The 18,096-nt window shown below is 46.4% G+C and overlaps 3 protein-coding genes across 9 annotated transcripts in view; 1 reads left to right on the forward strand and 2 right to left on the reverse strand.

The window, feature by feature from the left end:
• Nucleotides 1-934, reverse strand: part of INPP5D (inositol polyphosphate-5-phosphatase D) — a 52,765-nt gene extending 51,831 nt beyond the window's left edge. Inside the window, exon 1 of the mRNA XM_027703855.1 lies at nucleotides 861-934. The gene's annotated coding sequence lies outside the window, so the exon portion shown is untranslated. The remainder of the gene's footprint in view (nucleotides 1-860) is intronic.
• Nucleotides 935-3,493: 2,559 nt separating this feature from the next.
• The window catches only part of NEU2 (neuraminidase 2), a 36,428-nt gene continuing 21,825 nt past the window's right edge, over nucleotides 3,494-18,096 (reverse strand). For all 6 annotated transcript variants that reach the window (XM_027703820.1, XM_027703819.1, XM_027703815.1 and 3 more), the window contains 2 exons: nucleotides 6,322-6,526; nucleotides 3,494-4,602 (listed from right to left, as the gene is read on the reverse strand). In XM_027703820.1, coding sequence (XP_027559621.1) covers nucleotides 3,664-4,602; nucleotides 6,322-6,522 — 1,140 coding nt within the window. In that variant the 5' untranslated portion in view covers nucleotides 6,523-6,526 and the 3' untranslated portion in view covers nucleotides 3,494-3,663. The remainder of the gene's footprint in view (nucleotides 4,603-6,321; nucleotides 6,527-18,096) is intronic.
• Nucleotides 16,673-18,096, forward strand: part of NGEF (neuronal guanine nucleotide exchange factor) — a 50,741-nt gene continuing 49,317 nt past the window's right edge. For both annotated transcript variants that reach the window (XM_027703811.1, XM_027703812.1), the window contains exon 1: nucleotides 16,673-16,947. The gene's annotated coding sequence lies outside the window, so the exon portion shown is untranslated. The remainder of the gene's footprint in view (nucleotides 16,948-18,096) is intronic.

An 18,096-nucleotide genomic window follows, 5' to 3' on the forward strand; every position in this document is an offset into this window, starting at 1 on the left:
GCTGCTCAGTGCTGCATCTCCAAGGCACAGCACAGGGGACACGTTTGCAGCAAGCCAGGACATTGCTACAGGGGCACTGCCTGTGAGGGAAATTTGGTTGCTTTGCCTGTTCCTCCAACCACTCTGCCTTGGAAGGCAGCATTTCTGCACATCCACATTTGAGCTATACCTATAAGCAGCAGCTGAGCTCAGACTCTGACTTGCAAGTTCCCAGGTAAGGCATAGATCCTGCTAACCCTATGCAACCCTTGCTTTACAGAGCCAGGGGAAGTACTAGAACCACAGTACCTGGATCATGGACATAGCATGGACAGCAAGGCAGGAGAGAACAGCCTGTCACTGCATAGGGAGAGGCCAGAATTTGTGGGTATGGAGAGAGAGTGAACTGGCACAACCCAGCATTCATTCCTGCAGGCCTTCCTGGTGCTTTCAGTTCTCCAGACACCTGCCCTGCAGTGTCCAGCTTAACCTCTGCCTCTGAGATGAGGCTGTGGGCACCAGCAGCTCAGAGCTGTGGGCCAGAACAGCGCCCTGCTAAACCAGCAGAACTGCACCGTGCAGGGCTTCCTGACCACGCTCAGCAAGCACTGTCTGCAGACCAAAATTAGCTCAGCTGGACCCGACCTTCAGCTTCGCCCAGATCCACACAGGGCTCCAGGAGACAAACTGCCCTGGATTCAGGAGCCTAAATGCACTCAGATGCTGATTGCCATGAAGTGGCTGTGCACGGGCAGTGGCTGTAAGCTACCGAGGGGTTACAAACCCTGTTCTCCCCACTGGGAGGAGCGTCTGCACATGGCAAAGGAACTGTGCAGCTCCTCGAACAGCCCTGCCTGCCCACAGACCACTGCTAACCTCACCTGCACCAACTGCCTGGGATTTCTGGCACCTCCAGTAGCTTCTCTGGAGCACAGCTGCAGCAGGAGGCAGAACAGCTCTGAATGTTAAACCACTGCTTGGCCTCACAGTGCTCCCCAGGCAATGGACACATATCTGGATGCAGAGTGGACAGAGCTGCTGATCACCCCAGGAGTTTTGCTGGAATGAAACTGTGTTTGGAAAGCTTCTCCTGATCTGCAAGCTAAACAAGGTAGCAGGTACAGCTCCTGGTTAGACATTTAATTAGCTGTTAGACAGACTACTTAGGTGTATACTTAACTCCTATCCACCCCTCCACCAACTTCAGCTTTTAGCTGCTGTTATTTCCTTCAAATCCCTTGTCCAGCCACACACAACTCCTTTGCTTTGAGATGTAAACAAGGGGAAGGGATCCAAATACATGTGATGATTGTGGCAATTGGATGTGCAGGCTGGTTTCTGTGAGTATTTCTTAGTTCTAAAAGAAAGCACAATACAGCTCCAGCTGCTCAAAAGGTGAATCCCAATCCCCTAACATAAACAGCTTTGTGGTCCCTAATGGCTCGTTAGCTTGAAATAATACCCTATCTCTCAGACACTGCAATAAACTGGTTTTGCTACAGATGTAGTAGTATTGTACCAGCTGGCTGTCAACTCACCAGCCTGTCCAGAACCAGTAAAAAAATACTGTCTGTGGCATCATTCAAGATGTACAGTGGTCACACAACCCCCCACATATAGCCAGACTGTTCACTCTGCATCATCATGGGAACTGCCAGGCACGACCAGATAAAAACTTCTTAAATATGCATTTCCATGTCATGAAACAAAAGTATTCCATAGTACCTGATGAGGAGGTTAAATCTATAGGACAGCAGGTAGCTTTGCTGAAGTCTAAATATACCAGTACCTCATTAGGCATCAGTGACAGGCTACTGGCCACAAAGGTGCATTTAGGCTCTGGCCTACATCTGAAGAGCACATGAGTAATACCTGCAAAGTACTGGCTACCTGAGCCACTCTGCTACGCCAGCCCAGCATGTTACTGACCTGCTGCTCGGGAAAGGCTTGGCAAATTACAGGTTATCTGTGAAGGTCATGAGATCTCATTACTCTCTTGGTACCTGCAGCCTCCAGGTGCCCTGAAACAAATTCAGATAGTGAGAAAAATCAGGGCCCCTTCTCCCACCACCCCTGAAAGCTGCCAGCAGTAAAAGTACAGGGTAGGGCACTGAGCAAACAGAGACCTGCAGACCTGAGCAGTGACAGTGCCAAGGATCCTGTGGGATTTGCTAGTGTTTCTCAAAGGGGATGTGTTCTGAGAGCGCTCTGAAAAGCAGGTGTTGTCCTGCACCAACAGAGCAAACAAACATATTGTCCTTGCAGCCATTCCACACGTGCACACACATAGGATACAGCACCCAGCAAACAAGCACAGACTGGTTCATAAAGCACAATTTTGTCCAGAGGCATAGGTAACACTTTCCTAGCTCCACCTGCTCTGACATGTCTCCCTTGCTACCCATTCATTTCTGGTGGGTCCCTTGTCTGCTCTCTGTATAAAGACTCCTTTCAAACCACACCAGAGCCTCAGAAATAGTGTCTCTCTAACCAAAACTAGAACGGTTTCCTTCAGAAATCTGCTGAAAATCTGCCTATGTTGGAAAGCCTTCCCGTTTGAGTGTTCTCGTGCTGCTCTGGGCTTGGTCAGGTCCCCTCCCTCTGACACAGGTGCTTTTTTGCTGGAAGGGGGGCAACGTTATTTGTTTGACATACTGCCTCATATGCCAGTAATACTCTGTAATAAAAAGACATGGGGTTGCCAGCGACAGAAGCAGTAGCTGCGTGGATCATACTTGTGTTAGAAAGACCAGCAAGCATTTCCCCTCCTGACTCTAAATTGGGAGCTCCCTCTGCAGACCTGTCCTGATCCTGCAGTTCCAAGAGAGGCAAAATGCCATTTCGGCCACTTGTCCTGTCCCCAAACGTGGAAGGGTCCCGGTGTCCTCCATGACTCCTACTGCCACTGCCCAGGGAGAGGGAGCAGCACACAAGGCTCTGGTTTTCTTACAGAGAAACTGCAGCTTCTCAGTGCAGCGTAAGCAAAAGGGCGAGTAAGCAAGGACACAGCATGGGAAGTAAGGAGAAGGTTCAGTTTGACAGAAGCCCCTGGGGTGCCTGGGAACTCAGCAAGGCAACCCCAAACGAACTGCAGAACTGGGCAAGGAATATCCCCAGAGCAAGACATCACACAGCCTTGCTGAAATAAGGAGCCAGCAAGCCCTGAGTTAGAGGTGCCACATTCCTACACTGTCTGCGAGAAGCAGTACTCCTAAGCAGAGCCAAAGCAGTGTCCTGAAGAAGGTGACACCAGATATAGGGCAGTAATTCCAGTGCCCTCTCTAGAACTTTCTCCACAACTTACTAAATACCACTCAGCATAAAACTGCTGCCATCTGTTCCCAGGCAGTCCCTACACTGTCAGCAGTGTTATATTGATCCAGTCTATCGGAGACCTCAAGGCGAGAAGCCCCATACAAAGGTCACACTTGATTTGTGCACGGGATGTGTAAAAAGGCAGCCAAAGAGAAAGGCAAAAAGGGAGAACAGACAACAGAAAACAAGCCCAAACACATTAAGTTTAAGTACATTTAATAGACTTCATAATCTACAGACGCCGCAAGCCAACGCCAAACTAAGTGTGCAGCAGGAGTACAAAAAACCTTCTGCTCAAAGATGAGAAGTGACAGTGAAAAGTATCTGCAAAGGTGGTGTTGGAGGGATGCTGATGGAAAGGCTTGAGACTCAGAGCTCTGAGGGAAAGGCTTGCTTCAAGGTGAACATGACAAAGATCATCTCTTCGCATTGCCGGCGGGTCCCATATTCAAAGAGGCAGGAGAACAAGGGTGAGCCATCAGGTCCAACGCCCATGTACTGCAGATCCGAGTAAGCACACAGGCCCCTGAAGAGGATGCTAGGTTTTGTCCAGTGTGCTGGATTTAAAGGGCTTTTGTTGAGGTAAATTCCTAAATCTTTTCGACCCTTTGGGTCTGTAGGGTGAGCATAAAGTAACCAACTATCTTGGCACCTGGCATCACGGGGAGGTGGAAAGGCAGTAACACTTCCATGGCATCCAAAGGGAGGTTCCACTAGCATTTCAACCCGCTGGCCTCCCTCGAAGTCCAGCCCATGGTTGTAGCTGACGGCCTGGATTCGGGCTCCCCTGGTGCTCCTGGCGTTGCAGTACAGGACCTTCCTGCCACAGGTGTGCACCTCCGCTACCTGGCACTCCACCGCGCTCTCCTCGCCCACGAAGTTGCCCAGCTCCCACGTCGTGCCGTGGTCAGAGCTGATGAAGCAGAAGGCGTGAGGGGTGGGGTGCTGCTTAGGGTCCAAGATACGATAGGCATAGGCAGGAATCACCAGGCTCCGGGCCTCGTTGAGCAATTGTAATCCGTGACCCGGCCCCACTGCAAACGTGGCCCAGTTCTTGTACTCGGCCCTGATGGTGCCGTCGGTGACATCCTGGGCAGCGCTCCAGGTGCGCCCTTGGTCCATGCTGGTGACATAGCAGAGGCGTACCAGGTTAATCTTTGTCCTGAGCTGATGCTGCTCAGAGATCTTTCCCGGGACAGCTATGAAGAACAGGATCAGTTTCCCTGAGACCTCATCGTAAACCGGGCAGGGGTTCATGGATCGGTGGTCTTTCAGCTGTGCAGTGACAATGGTCTCCATGTTATTCCACTGCCAGGGCCCGCGTGAAGGGAGACAAGAACGAAACACACCGTTACAAACAGATCCAAGTTAGAGTGCAAGGATGCCTGGACAAAAGTTACAGAAAAGCATGGGAAGAACAGATGAGAAGGAGGTTAGTGGATAGAGCAAGAAATGGGAAAACAATAATCTGGTATCACCAAAGGTAAGTGAAAATTCTTTGGATGACACAAAGCACGTGCACGTCACCAAGCAAGTGGGTTATGTCCTTTTTAATTACTACTCCCTGAGGAGCTGACAGCTCCATACCTCAATGCAGCTGGTGACTGATGACACAGTCTGGAAAGCTACAGGAGCTGAATTTTCAGAAATTCTCACAAGTACATATTTGACACAGACATGCCCAGTGGTCAAAATGTGCTGGTACAGACACTGTGCCATGTCAATGCTTCTTAAGCGGTCACAGAGGTACTCGAGCCCTTTTCAAGTATCCTGGATGCTGACAAATTCCTTTCCATTCAGACTCCTATTCCTCCACTGTGATCCATGTGTGAATGGGCATCCCAGCCTACACTGAGGACCCTTGCTGGGCTGATTGCATGGCTTTACATGCTCTGGTATGGAGATTTGGGCCCTGAGCTGTCCAATTCAGAAAAGAGCAGGTATAACTGCCCTGCAAGCCCTGTCTTTCTTTAAATGAATAGCACCTAACACAATCACATTTCTAACACTAACATTGCTATTAGAAAATTATGCCTACATAGTGTTATTGGCTTTGTAAAAGAAGCAGTGGTTTCCAGTAAGATTATACTAATTCGCTTTTCTGCCCTGAGTTGCTGATTACCCTTTTTGATCATGTTTTCTCTTTGTCTATTCAGCCTATATTAACTTTTCTTGAATATTTAATATTTCCATTTTAAGAAAATCTAACGTGAACACAAATGACTAAGTTTATGACCAACTGAGCCCTACTTAACTGAATTACAGAGAGTTACACAAGATGCAACCTGAATGGTCTGATACTGCAGATGTGCTCAGAGGCTGCTTCTGCAAGGCAGAATCCAGCTCTTAGGAGTGTACAGTCAAAGACAACTAATGAAGGTTTGGGATACAAAAATATAATTACTTTTTTTCCCCCCAACACATTTATGCCTTTGCAAATGCAAACAAATTACTATAAATAGAATATCCACCACCCCCAGCCACCCAGCAGGATAACTGTTAATAATAACTGGTAGGTTAATAAAGTAGCCAATTCCCTGGCACCAACACACCAGACAACGCTCTTTTGCGTGGGGAGACTTGCTGTTCTCAATTGTTTTTTAAACCAGAAATTAGTATTAAGATGATGAATTAAAAACAAAAAAAATAGTAACTGATGGCTAATTTACTTCTCCCTGTCCTTATGCCACTCCCTATTTCTGCCTCTCCTCCACATCTTGGCTGCCACAACAGGACTTTTGTCTCCTCTCTCTGTCTGCATCCCCAACCCCAGTGATGGGTCCAAAGCCTCTCCCGGAGTATCTGCTGCACCTGCCCCCTGTTAGTCCCCCCACCAGCTGCCCAGTCACGGGGTTGAATCCCAGCAGTTTTAGCAACACGTGCATTATTTAGCAGCAGATTTGTCTCCTGTAACTGGGGAGGAGAAGCTGCCCTGTCCCTGCAGCAAGAGGGCAAATCCACTGAAGTGCTGTGGAGCCACGTGAGCAGCACAGGTGGGCAGTGCCCCCGCTCCCCCCGCACTGGTACCTGGACGTGGTGCGTGCTGGGGTCGTACACGCCCCTGCGCATCGCTATGAGCTTGGCGTGTTCATCCACCACGTCCTCCCGCTCCTCAGCAAACGCCAGGATCATGCTGAACCGGGGCAGGTAGAGCAGGGCTGGAATGCGATAGCTCCAGGTACCGTTCCGGAACAACGTCTCTTGCTCCAAGACAGGGAACGAAGCCATTGTGCTGGAGGGAAGACAAAGCACATTGCATTTTGTCCCAGCAAAATGTGATGGGGCACTGCTTTTTGTTCTCCTTGCTCAGTAGGGGCCTGTCCTGCATTGAAACAATTTCTGCTACTTTCAACTCTGTCTTTTTCTTCTGCTTTTCCAAAGAGAACCTGTGTGTAGCAGAGCAGCTGGAACTGAGGCCAGACTTACCCCAGGAGCATCCTGGTTGATATGGCTGGAGTGTTGCAAGGCAAGTGCACTAAATACAGTTAATAAAAAAGCTGTGCTTTGTTTTGTCTTTTTAATTAAATTCACAGGCCGAGACTTTTGTGGGTTTACTCTGTAATTCAGAAAACTGTTGATAATATTGTAGTACTTGCCCTCAGAAGAGCATTAACGTCTCTGGTGATGGTGTATCCAAAACCTGGCACAGAACTTCTGCTTTGCTAAATATGAGTTTAAAATTTCATATAAATGACACACTGAGGCAATCCCTGACCTCAGCTGTGCCCAGCTTGGGGGTGACAAGCACTGAGCACGAATAAAGAAAGGAAGAGAACTTCCCTCCTTCTGTAAGATTAAAGAATAGTCTGAATGGTGTCCCATAGCTTTGGGTGGCACTTCTGACCAGGTGAAAACCTTGTCCTCTTTACAGTGACTTAAAAGCAATGTTATGAAGGAAAGCAAACGTGAGGGAGAATTTAGGGAAGCTGCCTCTGTGTACCTGGTCTGTGCTATGCCCCAAACAGTTTCTGTTCCTCTCCCAAGACCCACTCAGCCCTCTGCCCTCTTGCACTGAGCTCCTCCTGTGAGCCAACCTATCCTGGCAAAAACCCGGTGGGCTTGAGGGAATTATCTCTGAGCAGATGGGGGCAAAAATAAGAGAAAAAAAAGAAAAAGAGAAAAGGAAAATACATGTCTCTGACATGATACACCAGAAACTGAAGGCTTGGATATCCCTTGCTCAGCAGGGAAGGGGAGAAGAAAAAAAAAGAAAAATAAATATTAAAAAAATCAAGCCTTAGATCTCTGACGCATCGAGTGGGTAGGATGGCAGGGAGAAGATGACAATACACTATGAGTAAGAAATTCAAATGCCTCCTACCTCAGCTGAGACAAGACTTGCTGCACTCTTCATTGAGGATTCTCCTATTTATCCAAGTCTTGGAAAGTGCTATAGTAGCTACTGGACATGGATCAGATCCTGGTGTTTTTGAAGGCTCCCTTGATAATTCAGGACCAGCTATGGAGGCAGCTGCAGAGTGCATGTACCTACCTGGAGAACAGTTTGCACTCTTCCATGTTTAAGAGGGAAGCCTGTATTAGCCAGTGTAACTAACATTGACTAGGTCCACAATTTGTTTTAATTGTTTTGTTTTTGCAGTGCTGATTCCTGAGTTAGGACAGCACAGATAGGCTGAGTTCATCCTCCTCAGACAGCGCCATCACATTACACTCTCTCCAGATCTAAAGCCAGACAGGGAGTGTTTCCTTGCTCTCGCCTTGCAGCTGCTATAAATACCAGTGAGATCTTTGAACTCACAGCGTTGCTCAGAAGGGTCTGAACTGCACTGTTTTAGCTAAAGGATCAGTACAGACTCCAGCCCCACAGCCCCACTGCCACTCGGATCCAAAGCCACTGCAGAGGGAAGTCCATCTCCCAGGAGCAGCTGCTCCCTCCTCACTGTCACCAACTGTCACCTCACCGCTGCTGTACAAAATGTTTCCAGAACTGGATCCCAGCTATCCAGGCAGTAACATGAAGGAAGCAGGAAGACCTTCCTAGAACAAATAGCTGTGCTGTTCACTACTTCCCAGCATGGCTGTGGCTATTTATACAGCCCACAGCCGTGGCTGTGTGCTCGTGGCTCCTGAAACAGAACTCACCAGCGTGCTTCCAGACTATTTAAAGGGAGATTATTTAAAGGGAATTAGTCAGCCTGTCTAGTGCAGCACAGGTTCCCTGGCGTTCCTGCTCATGGTACTGCAGTCTGCTGTTCTGATACTGCAGTCCTGCTTCAGGGCAGAGCAAGAGGGAAGGAAAAGAAACAAAAAAAAAAATATATAAAGGAGAGGTAGAAAGAGAGAGATCTGGGCTGCCCCATGAAGCCCTTGATGGAAATCCAGACCAGTGCCACAGGAGGCCGTGCTGCACCTGAGTCCCTCCCACGTGAGCCTGTCACCTGCAGACACCTCTGCCCACACTCTCAGCCCTCCATGACACAGTGTGAGTGTCAAAACACTCTTCCCCTTATTGCCAAACGGGGATTGAGGAACTCACTGAACTGGGAATAGCTGCCATAGAAACAAGCCTGAGGCTCCTGGACACAGCACCCGCAACTATAATCAAGGAAAATACTAGAACCAAGTGACTTTTCCATCTATCCAGAGACTAAAGAGAGGTATGTGTGAGTGTGTGCATATACACACATATACACACACACTTGTATATGTGCTCCCTACACACTCTTATGGCTGGATGCATGGATATACACGCTGTGTATCTATCTACAGAGAAACTCTTCCATCCTTTTTTAAACACAGTTAAAGTCAGTATTCTGCCTTCTGCCTCGTGGATCCTCAAGCAGAGATTGAGTCATAACAGTTTGAGTTTCACACAGAATCCAAAATGCAGGATCTTTAAATAAACTTAGAGTTCTTAATATTTATATATTAAAGAAAAAAATAGTGCTGGCTTTAGTTACTGCTCCAGCCAACTGAAAGAAACTGATTTTTCTCTTGACCTCTACCCATTTTCAAAGGCAAACCCAATAACTAGACCCTCCTGAATAAAAGAGAAGTAAAATTGGCAAATCATTGACAGGACAGTCACAGGAAAAGTGTTCCAAAGCTCATCCTCCAGGACTGCAGGAATACAAATCAGACACACCAGTCCCTCCAAGGCTAAATTGCCAGAGGATGCACATGTCCATGATGCTACTCTGCTCCTAAACCCTACTGAAATAGCACTACCTGGCCTGCAAGGAAGAAGAGAGTATTGCAGGCAGTATGACCCAAGGACACTGGAAAAGTTTGTAGATCACAGCAATATCTTTTGAAATACCAAGAGCTATAACTGGGGAAAAAAAAAAAGATGAACTTCTGGAACACAAAGGCCTGAAACACAAGTAGGAGACTGGAGAGCTGTACACAAGAAGACAAAAATTGCTCAGATCTGCATCAACTCAATGACCCTGGAGAGAAGAGTTAGCTGTACTTTTGTGAGGTAAAAGAGTGAGAAAGGTAAGTTTTTCCTAGGAGAAAATAACATAGCTCCTCACCTCTTCCCCGATGAGAGAGGTGCTGGTGAGGAGAAGGGAAATTTATCTTGTAGCCATTAAGCCAATATTCCCTTCGTCATTTTGGTATTTACTGGAGCGTTTAATTCATTTCCCAGGCTTATCCCTGCCAAGCTTCCTGTTCAGGGAGAATGATGTTTACCTGCAATTCCTCTCCAAGGCACAAGGGAAGCTGCTGCACCGAGATCCAGTCCCTCACCTCCGGGCAGGACCAGGCAGACAGGGAAGGATGAGCACAGTGCAAACACTAAGAGAAGGGGGAGTTAAACTGGAGGAAGCCATTACTCATAGTTTGAAGTTACACAGCTGTAATGATTTCCAAAGCAGAGACTGTTTCCAGCACACCAGAAGAGTAAAAAAAAAATAACAGTTGTCAACAAATGAATCTATGCTGGATGTAATGCCTGGAAGGAGCCCAAGTGGCAGTAAGGGATAGGTGCTGGCAGACACCAGGAGAGGGTACTTGTTCCTTCCTCATCTGTCCTTCAGGGCAGCTCACATGGACTTGTCTATGGAGCAGGATGAGCCCTTGCATGTTTATTTGCTTTACCCCTCTCCAAGTGACTAAAAATGATGACATTTCCACTGGCCTCAGCTTCTGTACAAACCTGTTCTTAACATGTTCAGATCCAAGCTGAAACGACAGCGTGTCTTTAAAAACAAACCAGCAGAGATGAGGTAATATGCTGAACTCTATCCCTTGGTCCCCATCAGAGAGCTCTACACTCTGTGCAGCAGGCAGCTTGTTCTTGAATGATTTCAGATAGGTCCCAAAAAACCAGACAACCCATTCAGGGAGGGCTTGGGGGGAAAAACACAAACAAAAAACCCAGGCAGAGCCAAATGCAAAACCCAACTAAAACTCTGCTTTGCAAGGTAAGTACAAGAATCCAAATTGAGTTGTTCTGTACTCAACATCAGACCTGGATTTACAGTGTTTTCCAAATGTGTAAAGCATTTCAACTATGCATTATGCTGAAACACATTCTCTGTTTCACTTAAAGGAAAATAAGGCATTTCCACTGGGATATTGCACAGAGGGCTCCCAGGAGTAGCCATGTTCCAGCTGTATGGGACTAAGAAACAGAAGACCCGGTTTGCTTTTCGAATCCTTGCTCCACAGGGTATTCCTGTGTGGAAGCCCTTCCTCCCTGCTGAACAGCCTGGCTGTGCCTGTTTCTGCCACAGCCCAGCACTGGAGTGCTCCATCCCCAGCCTGCCTGTGCCCTTAGACCAGATCCCACACTAAATCTAGGCTACAGAAATTCATAACAAGCAGGCAACACACATTTATTTAGTCCAATAAATCACCCTCAATGTAAAGTCAGAAAGACCTTATCAGTGAAACTGTCAAACAATAAACCTTAAACAAACTAAACCATTCAGGATTCAAAACTGAAAAAGACACAAAACTGGAATTACTTTAATCCAGCAGCCAACTGGATTAAACGTTTTAACCACACCAGAAACAGAAAGTTTCTCTTGTGGTAAAAACTTCATACCACATTTACATGGGGATTTTCAGGCTCCCCACTACATGGTTTCCTAAACAATCGACCAAGTTCTGTTTTCAAACTGCTGTGGCTCAGCCTGGCAGTAGCTCCTGTGCCCTAGAGTGGAGATTTTCTTAGCACTAGGGAGGAATTACATGAAGCAGTATTATTTTTCTTAAAATATGTTTCATGGAGGAATACACCAACTGCACTCCTACTTGAACCTCCAAAATGTTGTATTTATCTTTTTCGTTTCTAGCAATGTCCCTGTTATGAAAAACTTTGTTTTGTTTTGTTTTTTAAAAAGAAAAGAAAAAAGAAAAATAAATACCTTTTTCACTCTGTGTCTCCTGGAAGTCACGTCAAAAGGAAACAAAAACAAACCACCAGAACCAAAAAGCACTCCTATTGGAGTAGATAAAAGGGAGGCTCACCACGCTCTTACCAACTATCTCCAACCTGCAAAATTATTTATGTTGGCAGCAATGTCAGCTGTCTTGGATCCCCAAGAAAACCAGGAGCTGGCATGTATACACAAGCTGACATTTAAATAGCAAACCTGCTTTGCATATAAGGGGTGGCTCCATGTGAGCTGGACAAACAATAGGGAAAGGCTTTTACATTATCATAGTAATTAAGCAGCATATTTCTACCTGCACGGGTTGACAGCACTGTGGAGCAGCTGCTGTTCCTAATGGTTATACAGTTCCTGTGCTGTCTTATTTCTTGGACCTCTTCTGCCCCGGGGCTGAGGACGGGAAATTCCCAGTGCTTCCTCTCAGAGTGATCCTGACCCCTGGGAAAGTTTGCCAAAAGACCTCACAAAAGTGTTATAGCCAGGAGGTGACAGTGCTGTGATAATCCAGCATTCCTCTCCTGGCTCCCCACACCTCCAATCCACCAGCACGTTCTTTCTGGGTAAGAAAGGGGTTAACACAGGGGAGCCCAGGCAGGGATACAGGAATGACATGCTGGTGCAGGCAGGTGCAGCTCCCAGAGCCTCTGTGGAGGTGTTCCAGGGTCAAACTGTCGCAGTAGCTGCAGGCAGTGAGCTACAGGGGAGAGTCAGGCAGAGGAACAGAGGGTAGAGCACAGCCTGGGGTCACAGCTGAGGAAGAGGAGGAGGCAGCACCCCTTCTCCCAGCTGTGCCCTGCCTGCCTAGAGCCTCTAAGCCTGCACCTGCAGCTGCTGGGAGTACCCAAGCAAATGATTTCACCACTACATGTGCTACTGCTGTCAGAAAGGACCTTTCCCAGCCCATTCCTTGCTGCATCCCCTGCTTTCTCCTCTTCTCTGCTGTTTCCATTGCTGCCATTAACACTTCTTGTCTTTGAAGTGATCTGAAAAAATGAAAATAACAATCCTGCAAACAGATCTTGCTAGTAATGACAGAAGGGGAAGAAAATCTCTTCAACTGATGGCAGCTGTGCTTGATCTGTGCAAGCCAAAGAGGGAGTTGCAAAAGTGTGGATTTACAACCAATCTGACTACCTTAATTAATGTAATGCTTCTGTATTGCTCTCCTTCCTCTCTCTTGAGCAACCCTGTATCCCTTCTTGTGCCAGCATGGATGCTCATCTTACCCTGGCAAGCCATCAGAAGATGTCAGTCTGGCAGAACACTAATCCACAAAGAAAAAAGTGAACAGTTTCTGCTGGGTCATTGTCCTGGACTGCGTCAGCAAGAGTCAAACAAGCAGCAGAATCTGCAGTAGGAGCAGGAGCTCAAAGCTGTTGACAGGAGGAGCAGGCTCACCTCCCAGACTGGCACTTAGCCATCGGAGCTAATTAGCTGCATCGTAAAACCACACCCCGTGTTTATGAACCTTGTCTAACTGGGCAAGTGAAGTACTGCCGGAACTGGGGCACACTGGGGAAGCCCGAAGGCATTTGTATCTCAGTGCTTTACCTGGAATCAAGCAACAATCAATGTGAGGAAAAGTCACTCCAGAGACAATGCCATTGATATCCACCACATATTAACTTTCAACAGTGACTCCTGGAGAAAATCCAAAGCAGAAGCAATTCATGAAGGAGGCTTCTAAGGTGCGGTTTGCCAGAATGCCAGACATGAGCTATTACTTTATGGATTTCTTCACCTTTTTTCCTCTCCCTGGCTAGCAGCAGTGTTACTTGGGTGATTTTCTGAGTCACACACTTGGCTGCTGCAGCCAGACAACCCATAAAAACTCATTTGTTTGATAGAAATCACCTTGTCCAGCTGCAGCTTAAAACTGATTGTCCATCTCTTCTGAGTGGAAGTCCCAGATGTGCTTGTTGTGGTGGCAATGATTTCATGGGCTGTGGTGGCAGCACACAAATGGCAGAGTGGCTGTGCCTCAAGCCACCTCTCATCTCCCTTTATCATCTCTTCCTTTCCAAGCAGGACCCCACACACTCCCCTACAGCCAGCTGGGGTGCCCTGTCTTCAGGGACAGGTATCAGATGCGGCTGTGCAGAGGCTCAAACTACTCCCAAAATGAAGAATGTGTTGCTTAGTCCTTCAGGGAGGTTAAACTGGGTGAACTTCAGTGCCTGTGCAGGGCAAACCCAAAAGTCAACATGGGCAGCCTGTGCTGCCTCCCTGCACAGTCAGCACCAAGCACTGCCAGTATCCAGGCTCCAGCACTGCTCTTCAGCCCATACCACAGTTCTTTAGCTGCAAAACCCATCCTTGCTGATAAAAGTGCTTTTTCCAAACGTGTTGTGTGCTGCAACTATTCTACAAAACTGTTCCTTATTAAGCATCAAAAGTGGATGTCCCTCTGTAGATGTGCACAGCTTGATCCTCCTTCTTTCCTTTCAGTGTCACTAGTGAAGTTTAAAACAGGTTTCAGTCTGAGGAGGATCAAGCTCTTCACTTCTATTGTTCCACACTTACTTCATTGCCCTTATCTGATTGTTGTAATGAAAACGTTTTTAAAAAGGTTAAAAAATGCAAATGGGGTGTGTGGGTGCATTAATAAGAGGATATAAAAATAATGCAGAATATAATATAATGACAGAATCCTGAACAATGGAGCATTTGAAGTTGGAGGACCACGTTCACTTTTGGGTGCCACCTCTTAGGAAAGATACAGCAATAGCTGCACATGGAGGCTGAGGAAAAGAATTCAGAAGCTAATGCTTCTGAGTGTATGTGAAAAGCAAATAGGAGGAAAACAAGAGTTGGTACATTTAGTGAGTGTCACCTAGTCCATTGAAAATCATCACTGTATATTTCCCTTGCAAAGTGTTCAAACCTGTGCCCATTGACTCCTGGCACCATGAAAAGGCAAGGCTGGCCCAGGTAATTCAGGATTCTTGCTCTGCAGTGCAGTGTGGCTGTTGTTGTGGGGACACTGTTTAACAACCCAGGAGGTCTGTGGGGTCACACCGTGCGAGGCACCAATCACACCATGTTGCACATTGCATGGGCTGCTTTCCAGGCACTGGGGAATAGGGTGCAGGAGATAAATCCTATAGACCTGAGCTCTGACTGAAAGTCTGCTCTGTCAGGGGAGGGAAAAAAAGCAAACAAGGACAAACCAGAGTAATAATAATTATGAATATAACAGGCAGATGCTAATGGCAGAGCTCTTTGGGAAACAGGGTTCACTGAATGAGGAAACATTCACTGCTTTCTTCTAATGCCAATTCTAGACAAGGAAAAGAGCCTCTGAGCAAATCTGAGACCAGCACCTCGCTATCCTTATCAACTGTAGGAGCAGCAGGCAGGAGGAGCAGGAACTCACCGGGCACCATTTCACACCCCACTGACTCCAGTTACATTACTGCTGATTTCCATGAGCAGGAGTAGGCACAGAATCCTCTGCCAGTGTCTCTCTGCCACTAAGTCATAGCCTTTCACAACTTGTTTCCTCACCTTGTGGAAAAAATTGGACTAAATCAAAAAATACTCCCTCAACCCAAAGCGAAACAGCACCACCCCATAGCCTGTAAGACCTGTGAGCCTTCTGACTCTCCACGGTGAGTCGTGAGTTTGTCACAGGGGAGCTGCCTTGCCCTGGGAGAGACAACACCCAATAAACAGCCTGCCCAGTTTCCATTTACTTTGCCCATTTGGAACAGAAAAAGAAATAAATGTACTTTATTTTTCTAACAAACCGAATGGCACAATCTACGGGAGGCAAAGGAAGAGAGGTGGTGAGATTTACACACAAAAAGGGGATTGTAGAAGTAGGATTTATTTACACTCAAAATAACAACACTGAGAAGGAGTCACTGGAGCAATTTACTGGCTGGAAAAAGCAATAAAACCGGAGTCCCTTGCTTCCTGTACTCTGCAGTGCTGGGACACTCAGATAAGCCAGTCTGAAGCACAAGGCTGGCTGGATTCACCCTGGGCAACTCTTGCGACAGAGAGCAGCCCAGATTCCATGGCATCCCTCATTCCTGAGTCCTGCTGGCTCTCAGGCCAGGAGTGCACAGGTCTGATGGTGACCTTGATTAATCATTACAGGATTAATTGCTGGCAGCCCTCTGTGGCCAGGCCCTCAGCTGATATAAAGGGACAGTGACACTGCTGACCATGAAACTATGATGACTGAGCTGAGATTAACCCAAGCTTAACTCAAGGAACATCTGACCTTCCACACAGCAGGCTGGGCACACAGTGGCATTTTAAAAGGAATAGGGTAATGTTGTGAACAATTAATATATTTTGAGATGAACAAGGGACTTGGCAAGTTCAGTGAACTTCAAAAAGAAATAAAAAACAGAGGAAAGACTAGCATAAAATTCAGCAGGAGATGTGATGCTTCTTGTAAGAGTCAATCCAACTGCAGGCTTAAAAATACCAAGTGAGTTATCCGAGGATGAGGGAAAACTTCTTTCCTAAGTATAGCACTGCACAGGTATCTACAGCAATTACAGACTTGTTTGTCTTCCTTTGAAGCACTGGGCCTAAGCTGCCCCTAAAAGAGGGACATTCAAATCATAGAAAGCAAGCAAGCAACCTGAATAAGAAATCAAATTATTTATTTCAAGGGAGGAAATTATAACAGGCATTTGGATGAACTGATCCAAAAGGCCTTAAAATAAAACCAGGTTGGCACTGCTATATCCACCCCAGTGCCCAGGTATGTGAATACACATGAAATTAAGAAATGGCAATCTAAAAATAGTCATAAACATTTAGGTCTTTTCATCTCAACTGGCTGTAAATAATGTAAAGCAAGAGCAGCTTCTGAGCCAGTGAGTCTTAAAAGTGTAAGCAAATGCCATTTACTGTTTTCACTTATTTGAGTTTTCGTATTTGGACTGAAGTTTCACCCAGTTGTTAAAGATTTATATGGGAGGTTTAACAATGCCCTGTCATTAAGCCTTGGCACAAGCAGTGCAAAGGACATTCAGGGCATATTTGTACTAACTTATCTGGGTAAAGAGAAAGCTGTTCCTTTAAACTGTGTTTGCTGTGACTCTGGAAACTGAACAAACAAAGTCTGAGGGAAACTTTACTCTCAAGCAAAACTGACAGGAAGGTACAAGGACTGAAGGACTGCAAATTTCTGTAGGACATACCTGCCTCTGGATTCACTACTGAATTGCAAATCTCTAACTGCTTGGGGGAGCTTAGTTCAGACTTTTTGGACATACCTCATCCCGATGGCAAATGAGAGACTGGTTCAGCCCCTGAGTGTCAGGTGAGTAAAATCCTATTCTGGGGGGATACTGAAAGAGGAACAAAATGTCAGGCCACAAACAAAGGCACAAATCCAGTGCCCCGGAAAGAACTGACTTTGCTCTACAAGCAAAGCCACTCTGAAGGAGTTGTGTGCAAGCCAGGGAGAGCACAGTTGTGACACTGTTTGAAATACTGGCTGACAGAGAGGAGAGGCACCACTGGCACAACTTGACAGGCACCAAACCCATCCCAGGGAGGGAGCCTGGTCAGAGCCTGCACAGAGCAGCATTAATGTGACCAGCTAAACAGCAAACACCCCCAAACCAGCCAACCAAACCATGTCTTTTTCCAGGGGCAGGACAAGTGGTGATTTTTCCTGGCAACCCTTTATGTGTGATCTTGCTTTAAAAAAATATACAAATAAAGACAGGAAATGTGAAAAACAGCTTGTTTTCCTCTTAACTCCAGGCTGATCCTTCCCCTTAGCCGATCTTTCCTTTCACTCTCAGGAGACCAATTGCTATGAATCCAGTGTAGCTGTGAACTCTGTCCCAGCAGTTATGTATATTTTTAAATGCACAAAGTAAACAAGGACTCAGATTTCATAAGAACAAGACAGCTCTTGAGATCCTAAACTATCAACGGATTCCACCGTTACAGTGGAGCTGTCCCTTCCAGATCTAGTTGAAAGCAGGAAATTGCACTAAAATAATGAAAAGTATTTAAAATATTTCGCTGAACCTGCAAAAAGTACTAATTGGTTGACATCCATCTTAAAGAGATGGACAGAAATTTTTTTCAGGGCTGATTTTTTCCAGATTCAAATTGGGACTGATCAATCCACTTTAAGACCAACTGTAAATACAGGAGTGTGTGTGAAACACCACAGTAACTGCCAGAAAAGAAGAGCCCAGAGAAAAAGAAGCTGTTGTCCCACACTGCTATAATTTGGGGTGGACATTTGCAAGACAATATAAAGTTCTTTGACTATATAATTACCATCATCTCTCCCTGAGTATGTGGCCAGTGCCTGGGGTTTTCACTCAGATTTTCCTTTTGAAAGTAGCTTGTTCTATGATTTCTACAGGCAATTATCATTTTTCCCACCATAGTGCCTGGAGGAAATATTTCATGTTTCCAAGCAGCACCCCATGGAAGCTGTCCCATT

Source organism: Neopelma chrysocephalum, unplaced genomic scaffold (genome assembly GCF_003984885.1).
Source record: "Neopelma chrysocephalum unplaced genomic scaffold, ASM398488v2 Primary Assembly neopelma1_252, whole genome shotgun sequence".
In the NCBI taxonomy this organism is placed as follows: Eukaryota; Metazoa; Chordata; class Aves; order Passeriformes; family Pipridae; genus Neopelma; species Neopelma chrysocephalum.